General features: G+C 37.8%; 1 protein-coding gene across 1 annotated transcript in view; it reads right to left on the reverse strand.

Moving 5' to 3' along the window:
• The window catches only part of LOC130242926 (zinc finger protein 236-like), a 77,408-nt gene that overhangs the window by 37,041 nt on the left and 14,872 nt on the right, over nt 1-25,495 (reverse strand). The window contains exons 9-17 of the mRNA XM_056474887.1: nt 24,048-24,246; nt 22,388-22,660; nt 19,856-20,059; nt 15,793-15,922; nt 12,706-12,966; nt 8,655-8,806; nt 5,925-6,014; nt 1,090-1,229; nt 569-669 (exon numbers count right to left, since the gene is read on the reverse strand). Coding sequence (XP_056330862.1) covers nt 569-669; nt 1,090-1,229; nt 5,925-6,014; nt 8,655-8,806; nt 12,706-12,966; nt 15,793-15,922; nt 19,856-20,059; nt 22,388-22,660; nt 24,048-24,246 — 1,550 coding nt within the window. The remainder of the gene's footprint in view (nt 1-568; nt 670-1,089; nt 1,230-5,924; nt 6,015-8,654; nt 8,807-12,705; nt 12,967-15,792; nt 15,923-19,855; nt 20,060-22,387; nt 22,661-24,047; nt 24,247-25,495) is intronic.

The raw sequence follows: 25,495 nt of genomic DNA on the forward strand, positions 1-25,495 counted from the left end.
AGTGGCCTCGGAGGCATCTGAGATGGACTATCACAGAGTGGAAACATGTTCACTTAGCATGTTTCTTTAATATCTGCAAACATGGTTATGGTATTTTTATGCTTACATGAGTCAATATGAACAAGATTTGCCAAGTTATTACTCCACAAAAAGATGAAATCTGTTGTTTCTCTTCCAAAAAATGTCCCATTCTTATCTTTAATCCCAACTCTTCTGAAAAGACATGGATGCTTTATATGATTAGCAGATTTAATTTAGGTTAATTAAGTCTTTTACATTTATTTACAATGGTTGTAAAGATGCACTATTACTCATTAAAAGACTGCTTGATCATAATTCAAACATCTATAAATATCTATAGCAATTTGAATGGGAATTAATACTTTGACATGTATAATCAGAATATTTAAATCGGCATTTGTGCTACCTCTTTCTAACCAAATCAGTTGTTCATTCTTCAAAAAAAATAAGATTCACCGAGTAATAAAACAAGTCTTAATCTTATGATAACAATAATTGTAATCAAAATGATTTCCCTGCTCTCTGTGTTTTAAGCATGTGAACTTACTGATAGACTCTCTTGCTGAGCTCATCCTCATCCTGGAAGCTTTGTGTCTGGATAGAAAGCTGCAGTTCTCCTTGACTAGCTTCTTGTAATAAACCACTCGTCTACACACAAAGACAGACAAACGCATATGCAAATGTTTTACATAGGAATTAATTTTGCCACACTGTCAAAGGTAGAGGAGAAAGGTCCATGCATATTTTTTACATTTGAAACAACAGAAGAATTATTTGACATCTTATTTAAGCACATAGGTGTGAGAGAAATCCTCAATTCTGATTAGTCAATCACAACATTTCAAGGTATGTTATTTCCAGATAACAACCAACAGTTGAAACTAATAAAACTAAAAACTTATAACACAAACATCCTTTTCAGTATCCTTATTTTCATTTTAAAACCTTAAATGGTTGAGTCAAATAAGGAAGACCTTCATAAAAGGTCACTTGAGAAGCAAGTTGAGGTTGTTGAGAAGCATTAGTGTTTAGTGCATGTTTAAAGATTTAGGAGTGACGTGTTTGTACCTCGGTGTGTGTTACATGCAGAAGGTTGGGAGGATGGTAGCTGGCGGTCAAGTCTTGTGACTCCAGTGTGCTTGAGTCCTGAAGCTGCTGTACTGTAGAGAAATGTGCCTGCTGGGCGAATCCTTCAGATATAGTGAAACCTACGAAAGACACAGACATTTTTTAAATTTATTTAAAGTTTTTCACATTTTGAAGAACAAACCCCCACCCCATGCCAGCAAATAATAATAAATAAACACAAGTAAAATATAAATACATACACTCACTGGCCATTTTATTAGGTACACCTGTCCAACTGCTCGTTAACGCACATTTCTAATCAGTCAATCCCATGGCAGCAACTCAATGCATTTAGGAGTGTAGACATGGTCAAGACGATCTGCTGCAGTTCAAACTGAGCATCAGAATGAGGTAGAAAGGTGATTTAAGTGACTTTGAACGTGGCATGGTTGTTGGTGCCAGACGGGCTGGTCTGAGTATTTCAGAAACTGCTGATCTACTGGGATTTTCACGCACAACCATCTCTAGGGTTTACAGAGAATGGTCCGAAAAAAGAAAATATCCAGTGAGCGGCAGTTCTGTGGGCGCAAATGCCTTGTTGATGCCAGAGGTCAGAGGAGAATGGGTAGACTGGTTCGAGCTGATAGAAAGGCAACAGTAACTCAAATAACCACTCCTTACAACCGAGGTATGCAGAAGAGCATCTCTGAACACACAACACGTTGAACCTTGAGGCGGATGGGCTACCGCAGCAGAAGACCACACCCGGTGCCACTTCTGTCAGCTAAGAACAGGAAACTGAGGCTACAATTCACACAGACTCACCAAAACTGGACAATAGAAGATTGGAAAAACATTCTCTGGTCTGATGAGTCTCGATTTCTGCTGCGAAGTTCAGATGGTAGGGTCAGAATTTGGTGTCAACAACACAAAAGCATGGATCCATCCTGTCTTGTATCAACAGTTCAGGTGTGGGAGATATTTTCTTGGTACACTTTGGACCCATTAGTACCAATTGAGCATTGTGTCAACGCCACAGACTACCTGAGTATTGTTGCTGACCATGTCCATCCCTTTATGATCACAGTGTACCCATCTTCTGATGTCTACTTCCAGCAGGATAATGGTTTCTTGAACATGACATTGAGTTCACTGTACTCAAATGGCCTCCACAGTTATCAGATCTCAATCCAATGGAGCACCTTTGGAATCTCCCGTTCCACCACATCATGGATGTGCAGCCGAAAAATCTGCAGCAACTCCGTGATGCTATCATGTCAATATGGAGCAAAATCTCTGAGGACTATTTCCAGTACCTTGTTGAATCTATGTTACAAAAGAATAAGGTAGCTCTGAAGACAAAAGGGGGTCCAAGCTGGTACTAGTAGGTTGTACCTAATAAAGTGGCCGGTGAGTGCATATGCAAATGTACACCAACAACCGTACAGATACTTAATCACATACCTCCATGAATAATTTATACCTGCACATATTTATAAGAGTCCACTCAAACATCTGCATATATACATTACATACTGTATACCGCATATATACATTTTACATGCCATTGCGCCATCACACTATCCACATTTCATCTGGAGTTTCCTGTAATTTTGTGTTTCATTTAAAAAAAATTTACTTTAACTGCAGTTTGGCACTTTATCTTTCATTCATGCATGTCCCCCTTGACAAACAAGATATTGGATGCGAGTTTGAGCTGCTGGAAGAGTGTTGCTTTAATGGAGTTTGATACCGTATGGGAAAAAATCTCAGCATTTCGCAGTGTGTGTGTCTGTGGTCCTTTGCTGACTCGATAGGTGCAGAGAACTGTATCAAACCGCCATGTGTGTATGGAATATATTGTCACAAAATGCAGCAAAAAGTACACGACAGCAATAGTTTGATTGCGGTGTTTACATGTCTGTCCTACACTTCAATAATGCCACTAAAATCGCCATACTCCAAATGTCTTAATTCCATTTCTGTTTAGTTCGATTATGATCTTAATCGGATTTAATTAATCAAAAATCACTGACTACGTTTACATGGACTTCAGTAATCAAATTATTTGACTTAATCAAATTAAAACAATAATAAAATTAAGGTGTTTACATGAGTTGCTTTTTGAGTTCCTTTCATGATCCCGTTTTACATGTTATAACACACAATTCGATTAACGTCATTGCGTCAACGCGCTATCTACGTTTTCTCCGGAGTTTTATGTGATTTCGGGTGTTTCATTTTTAATTTGTCGACTTTAATTGCAGTTTGGCACTTTCACTTTCATTCAGGAACATTTCATGCATGCCCCTGTGACAAATGAGATATTGGATGCGACTATGAACTGCTGGAAGAGTGTTGTTATAATGAAATTTGATACTGCACGCTGAATGGGAGAAAAAAAAACTCTGCATTTCGCAATGCAGGTGTTGGTAGGTGCAGATAATAGTGTCAGACAGCCGTGTGTGTGGACTATCCTGTCGCAAAATGCGGCAAAAGGTCCTCCATGACAGTAACAGTTTGATTAAGGTGTTTGCATGTCTGTACTGCACTTCAATAATGTGACTAAAATCGGAATACTCCACATGTCTTAATTCGATTATGACCTTAATCAATTTAAATTAATAAAAAAATCGCTGTTTACATGGTAGACTCTTAATCAGAGTATTGTCTTAATCGTATTAAAATCGAATTATTGGTGTCCATATAAACGTACTCGCTGTTTACATGGTAGACACTGAATCAGCGTATGGTCTTAATCATAATGAAATTGGATTATTGGTGTCCATGTAAATGTACTCGGTGAAGGACAAAATGCTGAGTTTTGTCTTTCCACTGGGCGTGCGGTATCATTAAAACTACACTCTTCCACCAGTCCTTACTTCATACGCGCATCCAATACCTCCGTTTGTCACGGGGGGCATGAATGAAATGTTCCTGAATGAAAGTGAAAGTGCCAAACTGCAGATAAATATCTGAAATTACATGAAACTCCAGAGGAAATGTGAATAGCGTGGTATTCATGTTATAGTCTTATTCAGATTAAGGCAAATAATTTGATTACTGATGTTCATGTAAACGTAGTCACTGAAATACTCTTTAGAAAAACCCTGGAGTGTTACTGGAAGGTTATTATTACAAGAACTCTTAACATTTTAATCAATTAAACAATATAAAACACAGCAATGGGCATCAGCTCTTATAGAAATTCAATTTAGGAAGCAGATTTAAAAAAAAAAAAAAGTCGAACGGAACTGTCTGGGGTAGAAACTAATAGTAAAAGGTTGTCAACATACAAACAACCCGTGTTTCATACACAAGCGTCAACAGTGGTGCCAGAGGAAGTAGCTATTTAGGTGATTAGATGAGAGGAGGAAGCCTGCCAAATTCAGTTTTTTTTTTGTAATACCACAGCAAGATTTTAAATGCTCCTATTTTGTAGCAAAAACTCAAAATGAGCCCGTTACTTTACAAGCTTGGTGATCAGTATTTATTTCATGAATGAAAAAGCAATAAAACGCCAAACAGGATGTTACATGTTAGGTAAATAACATGTTAGGATAGCACTAGCAGCCCCTGAGATACATGTCTATGATTGTATTTACATTGGGAAAATTGTGTATGTGGGTGACGCGGTGACGCAGTAGGTAGTGCTGTCGCCTTCACAGCAAGAAGGTCGCTGGTTCGAGCCCCGGCTGAGTCAGTTGGCATTTCTGTGTGGAGTTTGCATGTTCAGGATTCTTACACCTATTTCAACTTCAAATTCCAGGATTTTTTAAGCACTTTCAATGTGCATTTGTATGCTTTTCTAGCACCTTACAACCACGGTAAATTACATTTAAATATGCTTTATGTACTTTTTTATATGATAATCCCTTCTGCTATTTTAAAAAACACAATATGGCATTTCAACTTAAATTGTTGAATACTTTGGAGCATAGATTTATTGAGATAAACCCCCAAAAAATCAGATGTGCCACTATTTGTAACTTTAGGCGGTTTCTAAAACAAAATCTGTCAGTGTTATTTTCATTCTCTCGAATCCAGACCTTTACATTTTTTGCGGCTGTAGCTCCCTATTAATTTGAAGGAATGCATTGACTGAGTGATTGGCAACTGATATTAACCAATCCATTCGCGTTCAAGAGCAGTGGGCCAATCAGAAGAGCCTTAAGGCGGGGCAGGCATTGTGGGCTTTGTTTACTGCAGCAAGTTAACATGTCAACAGTTTTAAACTATTTCTGAGCGTTGCGTTTGGCATTTTTGTGCAAATATGCATCCAGCCTGAATGTCTCATAAATATGTGCATGCAGTGCACATTTTGCAATGAAAACTGGTCGCACGGCAACAATTTTATGCACTCCCAAATATATTTTGAGCTCGCATAAATAAAAATACAGGCGCAAATGCAACCAAAACGGTCACAATTTCAAATTCAAGCAGGTTCAAGCACTTTGTCCAAAATCCATGCACTTTTCTAACCTTGAAAACACTATATTAAAACTCAAGCACTATATTAAAAATCCAGCACCCATACGAACTCTGCATGTTCTCCCCGCTTTCGCGTGGGTTTCCTCTGGGTGCCCCGGTTCCCCAACAGTCCAAAGACATGCGGTACAGGTAAACTGGGTAGGCTAAATTGTCCGTAGTGTATGTGTGTGAATGAGAGTGTATGGGTGTTTCCCAGAGATGGGTTGCAGCTGGAAGGGCATCCGCTGCGTAAAACATATGCTGGATAAGTTGGTGGTTCATTCTGCTGTGGCGACCCCAGATTAATGAAGGGACTAAGCCGAAAAGCAAATGAATGAATGAAATTGTGTATGTGTGTTAGTTACCTTGTGTCATAGTGGGCTGTTCAAAAGTGGACTGAGGCAGAGCTGGTGCTTCAAACTGAGGTAGCGCATGCTGGGCACTCACAAAGGATTCTGTGGATTAAAGGATTTTATCATTGATATAAAGCAGCAAAGAAATGAACCAAATTTATCCAAACTGCCAATCTCATTCCCCAGTTTCTCCATTAAAGCACTTTCCTGTCTAATTTACAACGTCCTGCTAGTAATGGTGTTAAAAGGTCTATACAAATACTTTATATATAAATAACACAAATAATGGGTTAGGTTTTGTCTGGTGTTTCTTTCCGCTTGTTTGTTGCTTCTGGCAAGTAAACAATAAAATAACTTTTGTTTTTGGCTAAACTCTCCCTTTTCTTGTCTAAAAACGTTTGGGGTTTCATGACCATTATCTCTCCCTTAGTCTGACTCCCTCAGCAGTGCACTGAGCAGTGAACTAGAGAGCTGTTTGAGATGCAGCCACATATTGAGTGTGGATTTCTTTTATTTCTGTTCATTGTTCTCATTTTAACCAGGACAAAGTGTCCAAACACAGAGGAAAACTCCTGCTGATCTCCACATTATTATAAAGATGGCGTTTATTAAAGAGGAGAGTGAAGACCTGAAGATTTAAGAAACACTCACAGTCAAACAGGAAGATCCTTAGGAACAAACAGGCTAGGTTTCTTTCTCAAACTCACTCATTTCATTAAATGTCTGCTGATACAATTAGATTTAGCACAAATATTGAACCAAACGCTTATGCATAATTTCCCCCGCAGGTATAAATCTTTACTGAGGCGAGTTTATGGTGTAGTCCAAAGGCTATTACTATTAGCCAACAACCCTGAATATGTACATGATTTTGATCATTTTATATATTTATTGTGTGCTATTACCTGCTTTATTTGTTTATATATTTATATGTGAATGTTTAAAAAATCTTATTAATAAGAGAAAATGTGTTGTTATTATTATTATTATTATGAGAATCACTTTTATTTATACAGTATGAGAATAGGCAAACATTATTACTGAAAGGCTTATTATGTCAAGAAGTGATTTTAATCATATAATAATACATTAATTTTCATATTTATTGCATAAATCAAGTGACAATAAATAAGCGCAAACAAATTCAGCAAATGCACGAACTGACCGATTTTTCTGTTTTTTTTTTATTTTATTACTGACTGTTTATTTGTCAATAATGCTTAAAGGGATAGTTCACACAAAAATCAAAATGTACACACCATTAAGTGGGTGGCACGGGTCGCCTCACAACAAGAAGGTCGCTGGTTTGAGTGCCGGCTGAGCTAGTTATCATTTGTGTGTGGAGTTTGCATGTTCTCCCCGTGTTGGCGTGGGTTTCCTCCGGGTGCTCTGGTTTTCCCCACAGTCCAAAGTCATGTGGTATGGGTGAATTGGATAAACTAAATAGTGTATGAGTGTGTATGAATGTTTCACAGTACTGGATTGCAGCTGGAAGGGCATCCGCTGTGTAAAACATATGCTGGATAAGTCGGTGGTTCATTCCACCGTGGCAACCCCAGATGAACAAAGGGACTAAGCTGAAGGAAAATGAATGTTGTTTTGGCCGTTCTGAAATATCTTAACCATTTCAGTATCATTATTATTATATTATTAATTACCTCCAGCATTGTCTTTTGAGGCACAAGTAATTTATTAAATAAGGAATAGACTCACGCAGCTTCTCCTACCCAGTAAATTCCATTTTCATTTTTAGTATTCGGCACCAGTTTATCAGGAAGTGACTATTTTGTTCTCTTTGACTCGTTGGATGGAAACGGTGATTAATTTGCAAATCTTTTATGCAACATTCCAGTTTTGCGCACAAATTTAATTCGCATCTTTGGATGGAACCATAGCTACTGTTGGTTTTTGTGTTGTTTATCTCCATTTCATAATATTAGATTTTTTGTACAAAAGGTTCTTTTAAGGTGTTGTCTCTCATGCCTACTTTGTGTCTCCAGTATCACAGTCTTACGTCACATTTCAGTTATTTGCTGTGTCCCAATTCGCATATTATCCGTCCAAAGTGAAGATTATTTATAAACTAATATTGAGAGGATCACATGCTAATGATTGCTTGCGGCTGGTCCCGCATCATCCAATCTATGATTCACCAATCAGACGGTTCCTAAGCCACATTAATTACCCTAAGTTTTATATCACAGCCATCTACGTTTTGAAGAATCCTCCCTTTCCCCCTACACCTCCTCCTTTCCTAGATGGGCAGCACGGCGGCCCAGTGGTTAGCACTGTTGCCTCAAAGCAAGAACGTCTAGTTCTTACCAAGCCAGTCGACGTCACAGTCTGGTATGGAAGCTGCTCTGTTGCTGAGCGCAAGGCACTGCAATGACAATAAAGTTGAATCTAATCTAATCTAATCTAATCTAATCTGCTTGAACATTAACATTTGAATGCATAATTATCCGAAGACCTGAGGAGATTTCTCTGCATGAAAGACTCAAGAATGGCAGATTACCCTGCTGCTGCTTCTCCAATAAAGTAGGTAATTACAGGGGACTGACAGGGGATGTAACTAGGAAACCTAACAATCTGCTAACAAGGAAGTAGTAAGTCCCAATGCTTGCATACTCTTCTGTTACACACTTAAAAGTACATACTTTTAGGGCGTAATATATGTAGGCCAATTGGGACGCAGCAATAGACTATATGAATGTTAAAGAAAGGAGGAGATGTCACAGTCACCTGTTTCCTGCAGTGGATCTTCCCCCAGTGTCACCTGCTGCACGTCTGCCACCACCTCAAGCATGCTCTGGGTCTCAGTGCCGTCCACAACTGCAGTCGACTGCATGTCAGTGGAGCCCTGCTGCTGTTGCAGCTGTTGAGCCAGCTCATACCTGGCAACAAACACAGACAAGTCACACAATCGCTTTAAATATCTCTACATACAGACAACCTGTGATGAAATAGATGTTGTTTATACAGCTGCAACTACAGTTGAAGGCAACATTATTACTCTTCTTGTGAATTTCGAATTCTCCTTTAAATATTTCCCAAAGGCTGTTTAATAGAGTGAAAAACAAAACAAACAAAAAATATTAACAATATTAAAAATGATAAACAATGGTTTTAATAAACATAAACTTTTAAGGCCCAAGGTGTTTTTTTACATGCATTTTTTATTTCTCTTTGATATTTGGGCTTATTAAAACCTAATTAGAATAAAACCTAAGTATCATCTTTTGATATGATGTACTTTTAGAGAAAAATTATGTCCATATATGTGGACTCGTGGTACGAATTTACATAATACTATTTTTCCTGAATTTTTTTATGCATATTTAACATAGATTTTTTTTTTTAACTTGCTTTGACTATCAGAGAGTAAAAACAGATTTTTTTCCCCCATTTTAGACAGTTAAAAATAGTGTTTGGGACATTTCATTTGCTGCAAAACAGTTGCAGGATGACACTGTATGTCTGTAACAAAATATAAAACATTCAAAGTATTTTAAATAGCCACTTAAGAGCTAAAATGTGCTGTCCACGTATATGGACACTCAAACCCTAGGAGGTTAAACTAAAAACTGCCATGAACACAGTACATTTTACTAGTTATAATTTTGTAAGATACTAATATTCAGGTTTAAATGCAATTTAAATGTGTAACTAGGTTAACTAGGCAAGTTAGATTTATTAGGAAAGTCATTGGACAAGATCGGTTTGTTCTCTGGCCAATCAAAAAAATTATAATTTCTTAAGGGGGCTAACAATATTGACATTTTTCAAGTTGTTTTTATTCCAGCCAAACTAAAGGAAATATAAAATGTACTGAATAATAATAATATGTTTGTTTTTTTTAGAAGAAAACCAATATTATTGGAAATACTGTGAAAATTTAAAGATAGAAAAATTTGTAAAAAAAAAAAAAAAAAAAGGCATACAAATTGTGCAATTAAAGAAATAATATCGTTCAAAACACATTAAAACTAAAGTGACGAGGCTGATTTAAACATGTAAGAAGTAGAAAGTACAGATATTTGTGTAAAAATGTAAGGTGTAAAAATAAAAAGTTGTCAGAAAAATAAATAGTGGAGTAAAGTACTCATACCAGAAAAATCTACTACTATTTGTACTTCATTACTTCACATCTCTGTATAGATATCATATATCAATATCAGTATAATAAAGAGTAGTGGCCAAAAGTGATGCTCGGATTAGACTTTAAAAAATCTTCAGGTTATTTCGATTTAGAGATTCTAACAATATTGCATTAAAGCTGTAGGGTCACTAAAAGAAAAAGATATGCAAACGTCAACGCTGGCCATCTTTTAGCCAGTATTCGAAGAACACGTTATAAACAGAGAAAATGGCTTAAAAGTATTAATAATCATGAAAAGTTTAACGCGATTTTGGTTGCGACATAGGCAGCACGGTGGGGCAGTGGGTAGCACGATCGCCTCACATTAAGAAGGTCACTGGTTCGAGCCCCGGCTGGGTCAGTTGGCATTTCTGTGTGGAGTTTGCATGTTCTTCCTGTGTTGACGGGTGCTCCGGTTTCCCCCACAGTCCAAAGACATGTGGTATAAGTGAATTGAATAAGCTAAATTGGCCGTAGTGTATGTGTGTGAATGTAAGAGTGTATAGTGGTTAGTTGTAGTTGGAAGGGCATCCGTTGCGTAAACCATATGCTGGATAAGTTCATTCCGCTGTGGCGAGCCCTGATTAATAAAGGGACTAAGCCGAAAAGAAAATGAATGAATGAATGAATGGTTGCGAAATCAGGTGACCAAAATTTTACTTCAATTTGCTGTCCAATATCGACGTAAGCTGGCGTTGGTTTTTGGTTGATTTGGTTGGCTAATATCCAACATCATTTTAATGCCATAATATGACATCCATACAACATCAGAGTCTAACACCAGTAGACGTTTATCTTTGGTTGGTTTTATGTTCTGTAATTACCATAGACTGTAAAAGATATGGACGTAGTATCCGTGAAGTCATCCATAGGATTCTGAAGAACGCAAAAGAAGCTACAAGTAGGCTTGGCCGATCGTCGCCATTTTGTTCGCGTGTCACTGCACTGAACGGGGGATACCAAACAAGGGCAAAGAGCTTGAGCAGAGCTACAGACGCCTGCTAGCCTTTTGTTTAGACGGACTTTTCTTTGGGAGAAATGCTTAATACTTCATTACCTACGACTTGTTTGCGTTCTGACCACATGTGCTTGGTTATATACTATATCAATAAAGCGTTTAGTCTGTTAAAAACACTGTTGTAATACATTGAGCCACTAAGCATTGTTCTTATGACGTTTTTCTACAGAAGGAAATCGCGAATTACTTTCAAACACTTCAAATATAGTATGTGTTAGTAAATGCATGGCTATTTATGAAATCCAGGCATAACACTGCATGACAACGCTTCAGATGACTGTTCTAGAGCCTACAGCTAATCAATCTGTCAGATTCTGGAGTGCATTACAGTTCTAAAGAAAAATAATAAATTATATATATATATATATATATATATATATATATATATATATATATATATATATATATATATATATATATATATATATATATATATATATATATATATATATATATATATATATATATAATAAATAATATATAAATAATAAATAATGTGCACAATTAAGTGCACACAGCATCCCATATGATCTGATAATTGTAAGAAATAATTCCAAAAAGCAACTGACTGTGTAAAGCCACATAAAACAAAACAAAAATACAATGAATATGCCGAGTTCAGCAGCTAATAACGGTGAAGTAACGGCGACCAGCGAGACCTAGCTGTCACTCAAGTGGCCACGCCCTTAATTATGCAGATTTAATATAAGCTAATGTAAACGAAACGGATACGTTCTAAAAAACCTGCTCACAGTTGTCATGAAGGGTAATATTAGCTGTATGAACCAAAATCGTTCTTTCTACCAGGCTGTAAAAACCTTTTTTTCTGCTGTAAAGTTGGCCATTTTAACAGTGGGGTCAATAGAAATCTGCTCTATTATTGAGCCAGGACTAGCGGATTTTCTATGAATTGCAGATTCAGTTACTTCCGTTTTTGCTTCACGAGGGAAAGCATGAGGTTGCCGCTTGGTAATCACCTACCTAAAATTCTACTTTAATGTCATAACGTGACGTCCATACAGTCGTGACAAGTCTAACATCATTAGCCGTTGATCTTTGGTTGATTTTTTTTGTTGCGTTGTGTAAACTAAGTAAAATTTAATGTCATAATCTTGACGTTGGAGTCTGACCTCAAACTGATGTTGGGTTTTGATGTCAACCTGATTTTCATATACAACCAAAATGCAAAGTTAGTCTAACGTTCAAAGTCAACTTTTTATGTCTGTGTGATGTCCAGTGCCTGCTGGGAAGGTTGTGCTGTATAAAAAGTGTTCAATTTCAAATTCTTTCACAAACATAACAAAGCGATCCAATAACAATCAAAACATTTGAGCAACCACCCATATTGAACTTATTTCAAGTGTTTTCTGGTTCATTAAAGGGATAGTTCCTCCCAAAATTTAAATGTCCTCATCATTTACTCACACTGGTTATAAACCTTTTAAAATTTCTTTCTTCTGAAGATATTCTGAAGCATTTTGGAAACCAGCAGCCATTGACAGCCATAGTAGGAACAAAAAATACTATGGAAGTCAATGGCTGCTGCTTTCCAGCATCTTCGTTTTCCTCAGTGAATGATGAGTAAATGATGGAAGAATTAAAGTTTTAGTCTCTGTAATATACATGATCCAAGTCACCTGTGTGTTTTCATGTGCTTTCTGCAGTTGGGGGAGGACTTGAAGGTTTTCTGGCAGTAGGGACACATGTAGGGCCGCATGTCGCTGTGTGTAGTCATGTGGCGTCGCAGACTCCCGCTGGTGGTGAAGGTGGTGTCACATATTAAACACTTGAAGGCTTTGAGGCCAGAGTGTGTGCGGATATGAGCTTTCAGCACGCCAGATGAAGCAAAGCCTTTACTGCACTGCAGGCATTTATACGGCCGCTCACCTGTGTGTGACCTGCAAAACAAAGACAGCAGACTTCAAAACTCTTCAGCTCAACTTTGTGTCTGTGGGGTCTTAAAAAGTCTTACATTTCAAGAACAAAATTTTAGGTCTTAACAAGTCTTTAATTTGCTGAAATATTGACGTGTAAGTCTTTAAGTTGTAGTTGTAAGATTGACACCCAGTGGTTGAACTAGGTATTGCCTTCCTGGATCAAGACAAAAGCAAGCACAGGTTGCCAGATTGATGACCAACTGGAGTGATCAAGTCTGACTATCGAGCTTAAAGGCTGATTTAAACCGTGTTCTAAATAAAAGCAACAGCACGCTATAAAAGAAATATTCTCCATATTAAAAGGAGTTTTTGTCCTAAACGACACCTCGAATTGATATTATATTAGAAACGGCTTCTATTTCTTGCAGCTGAACAACAGAAAACTGACAATGATACATCTCATGTGCTTTATTCAGTGCTAAATGCTAACAATGTGAGTTTGAATGCTATTTTACATGACATTTATTGCCATACTACTGAAAGCAGCAGCAGACAGTTCACCTCAGATCTTGAAAATAAATAAACAAACCATTTGGAACTGTAACTCAGTGCAAACCAACACATATGAGTGATTCAGCATGTACATAATAATGTTAAAGAGGATTAATATGTAATAATTTTGGGTCGCGGGGGCGGCAGTCTCAGGAGAGAACCCCAGACTTCCCTCTCCCCAGACACTTCCTCCAGTTCCTCGGGAGGAATCCTTAGGTGTTCCCAGGCCAGCCGAGAGACATAGTCCCTCCAGTGTGTCCTGGGTCATCCCTGAGGTCTCCTGCTGGTTGGACATGCCTGGAACACCTCTTTAGGTAGGCGTCCAAGAGGCATCTGGAACAGATGCCCGAGCAACCTCAGCTGACTTCTTTCGATGTGGAGAGCAGCTCCTCCCAGGTGACAGAGCTCCTCAACCTATCTATAAGGTTGTGCCCTACAAGCCTGCGAAGGACAACTCATTTCAGCCGCTTATATCTGAGACCTTGTCATGTTGGTCATGACCAAAAGCTCATTATCATAGTTGAGAGTAGGAACGTAGATTGACCGTTAAATCGAGAGCTTTACCTTTCGGCTCAGCTCCTTCTTTACTATACATCAACTACATTACTGCTGCCGTTGCACTAATCCGCCTGTCAATCTCATGTTCCATCCTTCCCTCACTCATGAACAAAACCCCAAGATACTTGCACTCTTCCATCTGGGGTAAGGACTTTCCTCCAACCTGGAGATGGCAAACCACCTTTTTCTGGTGGAGCACCATGGCCTTGGACTGATTCTCATCCCAGTCGTGTCACACTCTGCAGCAAACCGCCCCAGGGCATGCTGAAGGTCCATGTTTAATGAAGCCAACAGAACAACATTGTCTGTGAACAACAGAGATTAAATCCTATGGTCTCCAAACCACACCACCTCCGGCCCAAGGCTGCGCTTAGAAATTCTGTCCATATAAATGATAAACAGAATTGCCCTGCCGGAGTCCAACATGCACTGGAAACAACACATTTACATACACATGAGTACACATTTTCAACCTCTCCCCTATAAAACATGCTTAAATCAACTCATCAGAATGTAAGAAGAGATTCGAAAACCTGAAGTTAATGGGTCAGATAAGGGAAACATCCAAAATATGTACTGTCGGTGTGCCTCTTGGAACAGGGTTGGGAAACACTGTTCTTGTGGCATGTTTTTGGCGTACTACTTTTGGTCTGAATGTGGTCAGCACAATCTAGCAACACTGATTACTTAACACATCTATACCACAACACCTTGCATCTATACATCTTGACAAACCACCAGTAGGAGGCGCACACTTTTAATCTCCATATGCACCAAACACTTTCTTATAAACACTCCATGTTTCTGGGAAATGATGTGCGTTTCTGTGCGGGTTTGACAAACTACCTGTAGGAGACACACTCTTTCCTCTCTGCGTATAGTCATTTAGTATGTATAAGTATATATAAGTGTATGTATGTGTAAAACAAAACTGCTAAACTATATTAGACTTGTCATGGTAGGGCTGGGCCGATAAACGATATTATATTCAATCGCGATAAAATTGATGTCAATAACAATGATAAGCTCTGAAATTTTTTTTACTCTATATTGCTCTAAAAGCCAATCATTCTGCAGAAATTTGCAACAATGGGAATCTAAAAATGTGTTGATATTAGAGATGCACCAAATTTTTGCCCACCGAAAATTTCTCTGCTGAAACTGTTATGCCATTTAATGGACCCTCTAATTCTTGTGGCTCCGGTCATTGTTGGGGTACTCTTTTAAATCTGGAAGCATTAACAACTTGTAAACAAACAACTTTAACAACTTATATTATTATTAACAACTTACATGGTGCTATTTTTAACCTCATTTCTAAGAGCCTTTGTGCAAAAGCATCAGCTAAATAAATGTACATTGGGTTCGCAAACAGCATGCCAAATACTATAATAAATACATAATTAAAATTGGCATATTGGCTATACAATGCATTGTCAAAAAGGTAAACATTTTGAATAGAACACTGGCTTAATAATTTCTGTTTTTGATCCTTCACAGAACACCAAAACCATTGTTTGAAACAATCCAAATATGCATATTTTTATATAAATAAATATATATATATATATATATATATATATATATATATATATATATATATATATATATATATATATATATATATATATATATATATATATATATATATATATATATATATATATGTATATATATATATATATATATATATATATATATGTATATATATTTTTTTAAACTGTGCATAATGTGTACCTAACATGTTGCTTAAGGTGACTTGACTTCTTGTACGCTTTACTGCAGTATCCGCACTTGTATGGGCGCTCGTTTTCCACAATGTCCAGATACTGCAAGGTGGCCCGTGAGCTCTGGTTCTGCAGGAGTCCTGCAGTAATAAAGACAAAACAGACAAATAAAATTAGTCAGTGTTTTGGGGTGCCTGTGGCAGACACTAAAAACACCATGAGCATCACATGCTTGAATATGTGTGCAGTAAAGGAAACTGTGGCATTTGTTCACATAGACATATGCTTTAATATATAATAAGGTTGGGAGTCAAAAATTCTATTCTACTAAGATTAAGATCATATACTTGCAATAAAATAAAAAAATTTGGTTCCTAAATCTAATCTAATAAAAATGATTATTATAATAATTAATTAAAATAATAATAATCCAAACATTAGTTTAGAGATGGACAGTGGGAAGTGCTCAAATGTGTGGCTACATTTGGTAAAGAACGATGGCAAAGCTAAGTGTAATTATTGTAATAAATTAATATTTGAAAGTAAAGTGTCATGACTAATATGATCAAGCATTTGCAGTTGGTTCACATAATAATAATGCATCGTGATAGATTCCTTAAGACATGCAACTTTTTTGAACATGTAGCTTATTTTTGTTTAGAACTTAAGGTGAATTATCTCCACTGCTCATTCATAAGCAGTGGGACACACTGCTGAAGCACACTGAAGAAACAGATTTACACTTTGCTGTTGATAATCTTAGGTTTTGTATCAAAACTTTTAAAAAATGTATAAAGTAGAATGTTCTCTTAACAGTCCCAATGTTTTTCTTTTGCAAAAATAAATACAAACTGGACTAAAAAAACAACAGTTATTGCAGCGTTAATTAACTGGTGTTTTTCATAAGATAGCTACAGCTTTGTGAATGTTTTATTTCATGTGTATGGTCTTTAATGTCCTTTTAATTATTTTATTCTAATCAAAGCAACATTTTATTTTCGATTTTAGCTTAGAAAACATCAGATGATCGTGTTGATTGTGTTTTTTTGTGCAGTCAATTCCTGATGCTTTAGCTTAAACATTTTTAAACAATCCTTTGTTTTTAATCAAAGAAGCACAATTTAATTGCTTTCATTGTGCTAAAATATCTGTTAAATGAATCTGATAAAAACTAAAGCATACATACACTACCTCACAAAAGTCTTGTCGCCTATCCAAGTTTTAGGAACAAAAATAACAACTTGACTTGATCATTTGGTATCAGAAGGGTCTTATATGAAGCAAAGGCTTCTAGATTACGCTTATTTGACCAAAATAAAATTTGATCATGTCTTTATTTTTAATTATTTAATTAGAACAGTAAGGTCTGACTTTGCTTAGACTAAAGTTGTTTCACTTAACATAAATAGTGTACAGTATAGAATATAAAGTCATGGTGCAGTAGAAAAAGAATTATAATTGTGTATGACTCCCATGAGCTTGGACGACTGCATCCATACATCTCTCATTTATTCATTCATTTTCTTTTCGGCTTAGTCCCTTAATTAATCCGGGGTCGACACTCATCCAGCATGTTTTTACACAGCGGATGCCCTTCCAGCCACAACCCATCTCTGGGAAACATCCAAACACACTCATTCACACTCATACACAACGAACAATTTAGCCCACCCAATTCACCTGTACTGCATGTCTTTGGACTGTGGAGGAAACCGGAGCACCCGGAGGAAACCCACACGAACGCAGGGAGAACATGCAAACTCCACACAGAAATGCCAACTGACCCAGCCGAGGCTCGAACCAGCGACCTTCTTGATGTGAGGCAACAGCACTACCTACACTAACAAGACCAAAGAGCTCAGTGTGGACTTCAAGAAGGGACGAACAGGCTCACATGATCCTACATTAATGGGATGGTCGTTGAACCCGTCTCATCCTTCAAGTTCCTGGGGACCCACATCTCAAAGGACCTTTCCTGGACCACCAACACCTCCAGCCTGGTCAAGAAGGCTCACCAGTGCCTATTTTTCTTAAGGCAACTTAAGAAGAACCAGCTTTCATCAGCTGTCTTGGTGAACTTCTACCGCTGCACAATAGAAAACATCCTGACCAACTGCATCACAGTCTGGTATGGAAGCTGCTCTGTTGCTGAGCGTAAGGCACTGCAGCGGGTGGTGAAAACTGCCCAACGCATCACAGGGAGCCATAGAGGACATCCAGAAGAGACACTGTCTACGCCGAGCACGCAGTATTCTTAAGGACTCCTCTCACCCTGCTCACAGACTGTTTTCACTCCTGCCTTCCAGCAGGCGCTTTAGGCTCCCCCGGACAAAAACCAGCAGACTGAGGAACAGCTTTGTTCCCAGAGGTGTCTCCCTTCTGAACTCTGCCCCTCACTAACTCCTTTGCCCCCCAATACACCCCCCACTCTCCTCTAACTTAAACTCCTCACAATCACTGCAGTATTTAACATTTGCACATTTAAATTTGCACATATTCATTGCACCACATTGCACTGATTCACTTATTTGAACTGTACACACCCACTGTGCATGTACATTTGTAATTATGTTTATCTATCTGCACGATTCTGATTATTAATAGCTATCTGTACATATATTCATTTATTGTTAATCTCTGTTCATAGCTAATACAACCTGTATATAATGTTGATAGTACATCCATCTGTAAATATCACCATAGTTTTTCTATAACTGCACTATATAACTTATACCTGTATCCTGCACTTGCTGCTGGTTAGACCTAAACTGCATTTCGATGCATTGTACTTGTACATGTGTGATGACAATAAAGTTGAATCTAATCTAATCTAATGTAATCTAATCTAATCTAATCTAATCTAATCTAACTACCTACTGCGCCACTGCACCGCCTCACACATCTCTGCAATGACTCAAATAACTTATTAATAAAGTCATCTGGACTGGCAAAGAAAGAGTTTTTGCAGGACTCCAGAGTTTATCAAGACTCTTTGGATTCATCTTCAATGCCTCCTCCTTCATCTTATCCCAGACATGCTCAATAATATTCATGTCCGGTGACTGGGCTGGCCAGTCCTGGAGCAACTTGTCCTTCTTCGCTTTCAGGAACTTTGATGTGGATATGAGGAGCGCTACCCTTCCCTCTCCGGTGGTTTGTAATGTAATGGGCAGCACAAATGTCTTGATAACTCAGGCTGTTGATGTTGCCATCTACTCTGCAGATCTCTCGTACACCTCCATACTGAATGTAATCCCAAACCATAATTTTTTCCTTGACCAAACTTGACTAATTTCTGTTACAATCTTGGGTCCATGCAGGTTCCAGTATGTCTTCAGCAGTACTTGTGATGATTCAACAGATGATTCAACAGAAACCTTCTGCCACTTTTTCAAATGATCAGCTAGAAGTCAAGTTATTATTTGTTGCTCTTACAACTGGAATCGACGACAAGACTTTTGTCTGGTGTATAGCCTACGTTAAAACTGTAAAAGAGAATAAAGTTTGTAAGCCTAATAGATCAAAAATAAAATCAATCAAGTATCCATCATTTCATTAGTTAATGGATAATGTAGCCTATTCATAAAGATTTCCTTTTTGTGTAAATCATAAAGAATTGCATCAGTAATGTGTCTCCTTTGTCCACTTGTGATCATATCAACAAAACGCATCTTAATACCAGTGTGAACAGAGCCAATGTCATATTACATTTATACTACATTGGAATCTAAACTGGGAATCGATAAGAATCGAAATCAATAAGCAGAATCGAAATCGAAAAAATTTGAATGATATCCAATTCTAATAGTCACAGACACCAGTCTATCTCACAATTTGATATGCAGGTATATAGTCCTACTTTCAATTAGAAACATCCAAAATGTGCCAAATTCTGTGATGTTCCACACTGACTAGTAAAATCCAATTCATAATTTAACTACAATTCAGTCTGCGTTTTCACATAGTGAAAATTAAAGTGTAGTTTAAATGTTTCAAAATAACAGAATTGAATATAATGTTAATATATTCTCTTATAACTCAAAGGTGTATGTAGGTTGGATGATCTTCCATACCCATGTCTGTGATAAGTATCGGCTCTTGGAGAGGAATATCAGGCAAAGGCAGATTGCTCCGGGACACTCTGGTTTTGTGAGGCTTTCGGGGGTACTTGTGTTTTTTATGGTGTGTGCTCTTAAAGTGAGAGGCAACGTGTGTTTTCCTGTGGCCTGATGTACGGAAGTACTTCTCGCAGTGAGGGCAAGGGAATGGCCTTAAACCTGAAGAAAAGCAGATAAAAGTACTCAGTCATTTTTACCATGAACTTTGTAAATAAACCAAGAATATACAAAATATACATTAGTGCCAAAATGCGTTTTAGTTCTGTATTTTGATGATACATGTGAATTTGCATGCACAAACACACTATAAAATGACAATGACATTTAAAGGCTTATCTAGGTAAACTACGGCCCATTTTCACTGAGTGATACGATACGGTGTGGTACAGTTCGATACACTTTTATGGCCGTTTCCACTGTCAAAAGGTACCAATAAGTGAACCGTACCGTACCACTTTTTGGGTACCCTTTCAAAAGGGTACCTAGCACAACAGAAGTGTACCAAAAGATGGAGCAAGATGTGCAGCTGAACACTATTGGTTTACAGAGAAACATCACTAGCGCGTATACAAGCAGAGAATGAAAACAAAGGGAACACCATTTTTAAATACACAGCCGAGTTGTAGTAATATATACATATAATAACGAGCCATGGTCGACCCGAGCTTTAAAAAACATCGTCCTCTTAATGAACAGCCACAAAGCCAAGAAGAAGAGCAGAATCTACCCTGTGCCCCATCGTTGTTTACAAGGCCGTCTAAAGCACGAGCGGTTTCGCTTTCTCGAGAGAGCTCAACGCGCATCTATATTTGAAATAATTAACTTCTTGAGCTGACGATAATAACGTGTGCGTGATTACTGAAGTGCTTCCGACATCCAATCCTTTCAGAAACGGACAAACGTGAGAGTGATGCAAAAGAACAAAGGAGCAAATGATTCTTTCAGCATCCTAAAACAAGAAACAAACTGCCATGTTTAACTATTATCATCACCTTTTGGACTATTATGAATGAACTCCGAATGACGGAATTACTTTCTAACAGAGGTTACATGTGATGGTGAAGATTAAAGACACAGATGAGAGGTCTGCTCTGACTGTGGGCTATAAATCATGTTGTTTTTGAACCCAAATAAGGACTAAATATATGCTTTGTGTAGTTTTTCTGTAATTGGTAAGATATCAGATACTGTAAAGGTCTGTATGTGTTCATTTATGTTGCATTTCAAGAGTTCACACTTAGATATTGTTTGACAACTGTTAGCAGGTTTGGCATGCTGTCCCGGGAGAGAACCCTGAGCTCGGAGATAGGTGAGCCCAGGGCTCCCGCCTGGTCCATAGAGCATATGCGGGGAGTACGAGATCAGGTGGTTCTCGAGAGCTCCCCGTGGTAAAGGAAGAAAGGAGGAGAAGGGGTGGATGGGGGGTTTCTTCGGAAAACGAAGATAATAGAGTAGTTCTAGCTAGGCTACTTATAGTGAGTTGGGGTTAATCTGATTGGCTAACTAGTGAATGTAGATGAGTGGCCAGCTGCAGTCAATCATATCACGTGCTCCTCTCAAAATTAGTTTGAAAACTTCACTTATTTATTTAATTTATATAATTGCATACGTTACAGTAGGCTATTTTACACTATCATTGATCTGCAGTTATAATCAAAACTTATTCATAGAAAGGTTAGTTATAAACATTTATACAGAAGTATTTATGTGTATAAAGCATCTGTTTTGTGAGAAGTGCTTCTCATATGATATGCAAATGACCCATAGAGCTTTACTTTGACTTTCCTAGAGTGAGAATGACGTCGACTGAAACTTTCTGTCGTACACCACGCCCACCATTGGTACCCTTTTGGCAGTGGAAATGCAAGCCAGATAAAGGTGACCCGTAACAAACCGTACTGTACCGTACTGTATTAGGCAAATTAGGGTAATTAGGAAACTCACTGTGTGATGATGGTTTGTTCTGTAGACCAGTGTTTCCCAACCCTGTTCCTGGAGGCACACCAACAGTACATATTTAGGATGTCTCCCTTTTCTGACCCATTAGCTTCAGGTGTTGGAGTCTCTTCTGATGTTATGATAAGTTGATTCAGGTGTATTTGATTAGGGAGAGGTTGAAAATGTGTACTGTTGGTGTGCCTTCAGGAACAGGGTTGGGAAACACTGCTGTAGACAATCAAAAAAAGTGTATTGCTTAAGAGGGCTAATAATAGCTGTGTCTCATTTTAGAGGCTGCATCCTCCAAAGGATGCATTTGTAGAGCGCTGCGTCAACATATGTGTCCTTCGGTTCTCAGGTAATGAAAGACTCAACCTGGTGGATCCTTCATGACCTTGAACGTCCCAAGATTCATTGTGCGCTGATAACAGCAGGACGTTTTTATAAGAAAACTCCGGATTAAATGTATGAATTAGGTTTTATTTTATTTCTGCTCTTGGAACTATGGGTGTGTTTTAAGTGCATACATATTATATGTGTAGTTCTCACCTGTGTGCAGACGCTGATGGACCTTCATGCTCCCAGACGTGGAGAAACACTTCTTGCAGTGCTGACACTCGAAAGCTTTAACGCCAGTGTGGATCTTCATGTGAGCAGTCAGAGTGCTCTTTACCGCGAAGGCACGGAAACACTGCTTGCACTTGTAAGGTTTCTCATGAGTGTGAATGCGGATGTGACGCACCAGATCACTAGGCTTCTTGAACTCTTTGGAGCAGTACGGACAACCGTGCCACCTTACACCATTCTCCTGCCTGATGGTGCCTGAAAACACAAAAACACATTTTTGAGTCTGCTATACAGTGGTTAATACATGCAGAGCTTGGACTGGTTGCACCAGCAGTGCGTAAGTTAAAAAGTAGCCTAGTTGTGACTTAAAGGTGCAGTATGTAAGTTTGACACTCAGTGGTTGAACTAGGTATTGCACTCCTGGATCAAAACAAATGCAAGCGCAGGTTGCCAGGAGCGAGTGATTTAACGTGTTCTAAATAAAAGCAACGACACACGATAGAAGGAATATTTTCCATATTAAAAGGATTTTTTGTCCTAACCAACACCTCGAATTGATTTATTAGAAACGGCTTCTATTTCTCACAGGTGAACAACAGAAAACTATAACAATGATCACCTCAGGTTTACCTCATGTGCTTTATTCAGTGTTAAATGCTAATAATGTGAGTTTGAATGCCATTTTACATGACATTTATTGCCATACTACTGAAAGCAGCAGCAGATAGTTCACCTCAGATCTTGAAAATAAAATAAACTGACTGAAATTGAACTTTAGAACTAAACACATATCAGTAAATCAGCGTGTACATTTAATAATGTTGAAAAAGATTAATATGCATTAAATAGATTATAAACCTTACCATTTCATGAGTGAGTGCATAGTCTGTGCTTCTGAATTGTTGTATTTAAATTTCTGTCGTGTTTTGTTTGGTCCAAACAGCCATATTGCTCATCACAGCAAACCTAGTCACGAACTGTGTTATTAGGACACGGGGTTGCAATGTAACCTGCTTACCTAATGTTTACATTAGTAATATTTATATTATTTGCAAATTAATAACCACCTCATGTGGCACTAAATCTGCATCTCATTTCGGAGTCTGCTACTGTCCACCGGAGGTCCCATTTCAGTCACAGACGCATGCTTTGAGAGCCTTTCTGAATGAATGAATGAGATACGCGGTTTTCCAGCAAGGCAACCCGGGGTGCTGAAATATAATTGGCTAAAATGGTATTGGGCAGGTTAAAATTACCAAAACAAAGACCGACGTTCTGGCACGGAAAACACATTTTCAAATCAGAATATCTGACTTCAGCATAATTTTTCAGATAAACAAGAATGTTCACTTAGCATGTTTCTTAAATATCTGCACACATATTAAGGTATTTTAATGTTTTAGCAGAGTCAAAAACTGACATCCAGCACCTTTAAGGAATGATATCAACTTTTATAAAATGGCCATCCGACATCACCTTTAAACTTAGATAACCAATACCCTAAACATCTTTTGAACAGATTTTGGATTAAATGTGAGCCATTGTTTTGTTTTTTCTGAACAAGCTGTGCTACGTCTCATTTATACATATCCATATGCTAGCGCTCATCTAGGATACCTAGCAACCTAGCATTCCAGCATACCTAGCATCTGTGGAGGCTTTTTGATAATGCTCCTTTTCTCCTTTTTCACAACGGTGTCAGTCATGAGTATTTTTGAAGGGACTGGTCCATCTGTTGAAGTGGCCATCGGGGAAACTGTGTCCGATTGAAGCTTTTCAGAGCTGCTCTGAGTTTCAGGCTGAACAGGAATCTCAGTCAGTCCGCTGTTCTCCAAAGCTTGCTGTGAAAACACAACATCAAGTTTAGCATTTTCATCAGAGACAATGGTAATGGGGTCATGAACTGTAAATCTTACCTACCTTACCTACTTGAAGTCAGAATTATTAGCCCGTCCTGTGAATTTTTTCCTTTTTCAAATATTTACCAAATGATGTTTAACAGAGCAAGGAAATTTTCACAGTATGTCTGATAATATTTTTTCTTCTGGAGAAAGTCTTTCTTCTTTTAATTCGGCTAGAATAAAAGCAGTTTTTTTAATTTTTTAAAAAGCATTTTAAGGTCAATATTATTAGCCTCCTTAAGCAATATTTTTTCAGATTGTCTACAGAACAAACCTATAAATAATATAACAATATTAACTTGCCTGGTTAACCTAATTAACCTAGTTGAGCCTTTAAATGTCACTTTAAGCTGAATACTAGTATCTTGAAAAATATCTAGTAAAATATTAGGTACTGTCATCATGGCAAAGATTTAATAAATCAGTTTTTAGAAACGAGTTATTAAAACTATTATGTTTAGAAATGTGTTGAAAAAAATCTTTCTGTTAAACAGAAATTGGGGGAAAATATACAGGTTTGCTAATAATTCAGGAGGGCTGATAACTCTGACTTCAACTGTATATAACCTATAACATTAATAGAACTCATGCTGGAAATGCCGGTTCCAGTGAAAGTGCACTATGTGATGATGTCAGCACAGGATGACCTTACACTTTCAATATTTGATGCTCATCTCATTACAACATGGTTGTATTTTTAAACTTCTTAAGGGATTAAAAGTCACTGCACTTGCAGAAATGCAGTGTACAGTAACATTTAAGCGTCCGCAACATTTATTATGCAGGTCCTATTCACTTGCGTCTCAAACTCCAGATGGATTAATTTTCACAAACAAGGGTTCATGTAACAAAAACTAATAAATAATTGAAACATAAAATGCACAATAGGAATATCAAATTATTTAATTATTATTATAAATATTTGTAGTATTAATAGTAGTAGTATGGGCAGCACGGTGGCTCAGTGGTTAGCACTGTCGCCTCAAGAAGGTCACTTGTTTGAGTCCCAGCTGGGTCAGTTGCCGTTTTTGTGTGGAGTTTGCATGTTCTCCCAGTGTTCGCGTGGGTTTCCTCCAGGTGCTCGGGTTTCCCCCACAGTCCAAAGACATGCGCTATAGGTGAATTGAATAAACTAAATTGGCCGTAGTGTATGTGTGTGAATGAGTGTGTATGGATGTTTCCCAGTACT

This window comes from Danio aesculapii, chromosome 16 (assembly GCF_903798145.1).
Source record: "Danio aesculapii chromosome 16, fDanAes4.1, whole genome shotgun sequence".
NCBI lineage: Eukaryota > Metazoa > Chordata > Actinopteri > Cypriniformes > Danionidae > Danio > Danio aesculapii.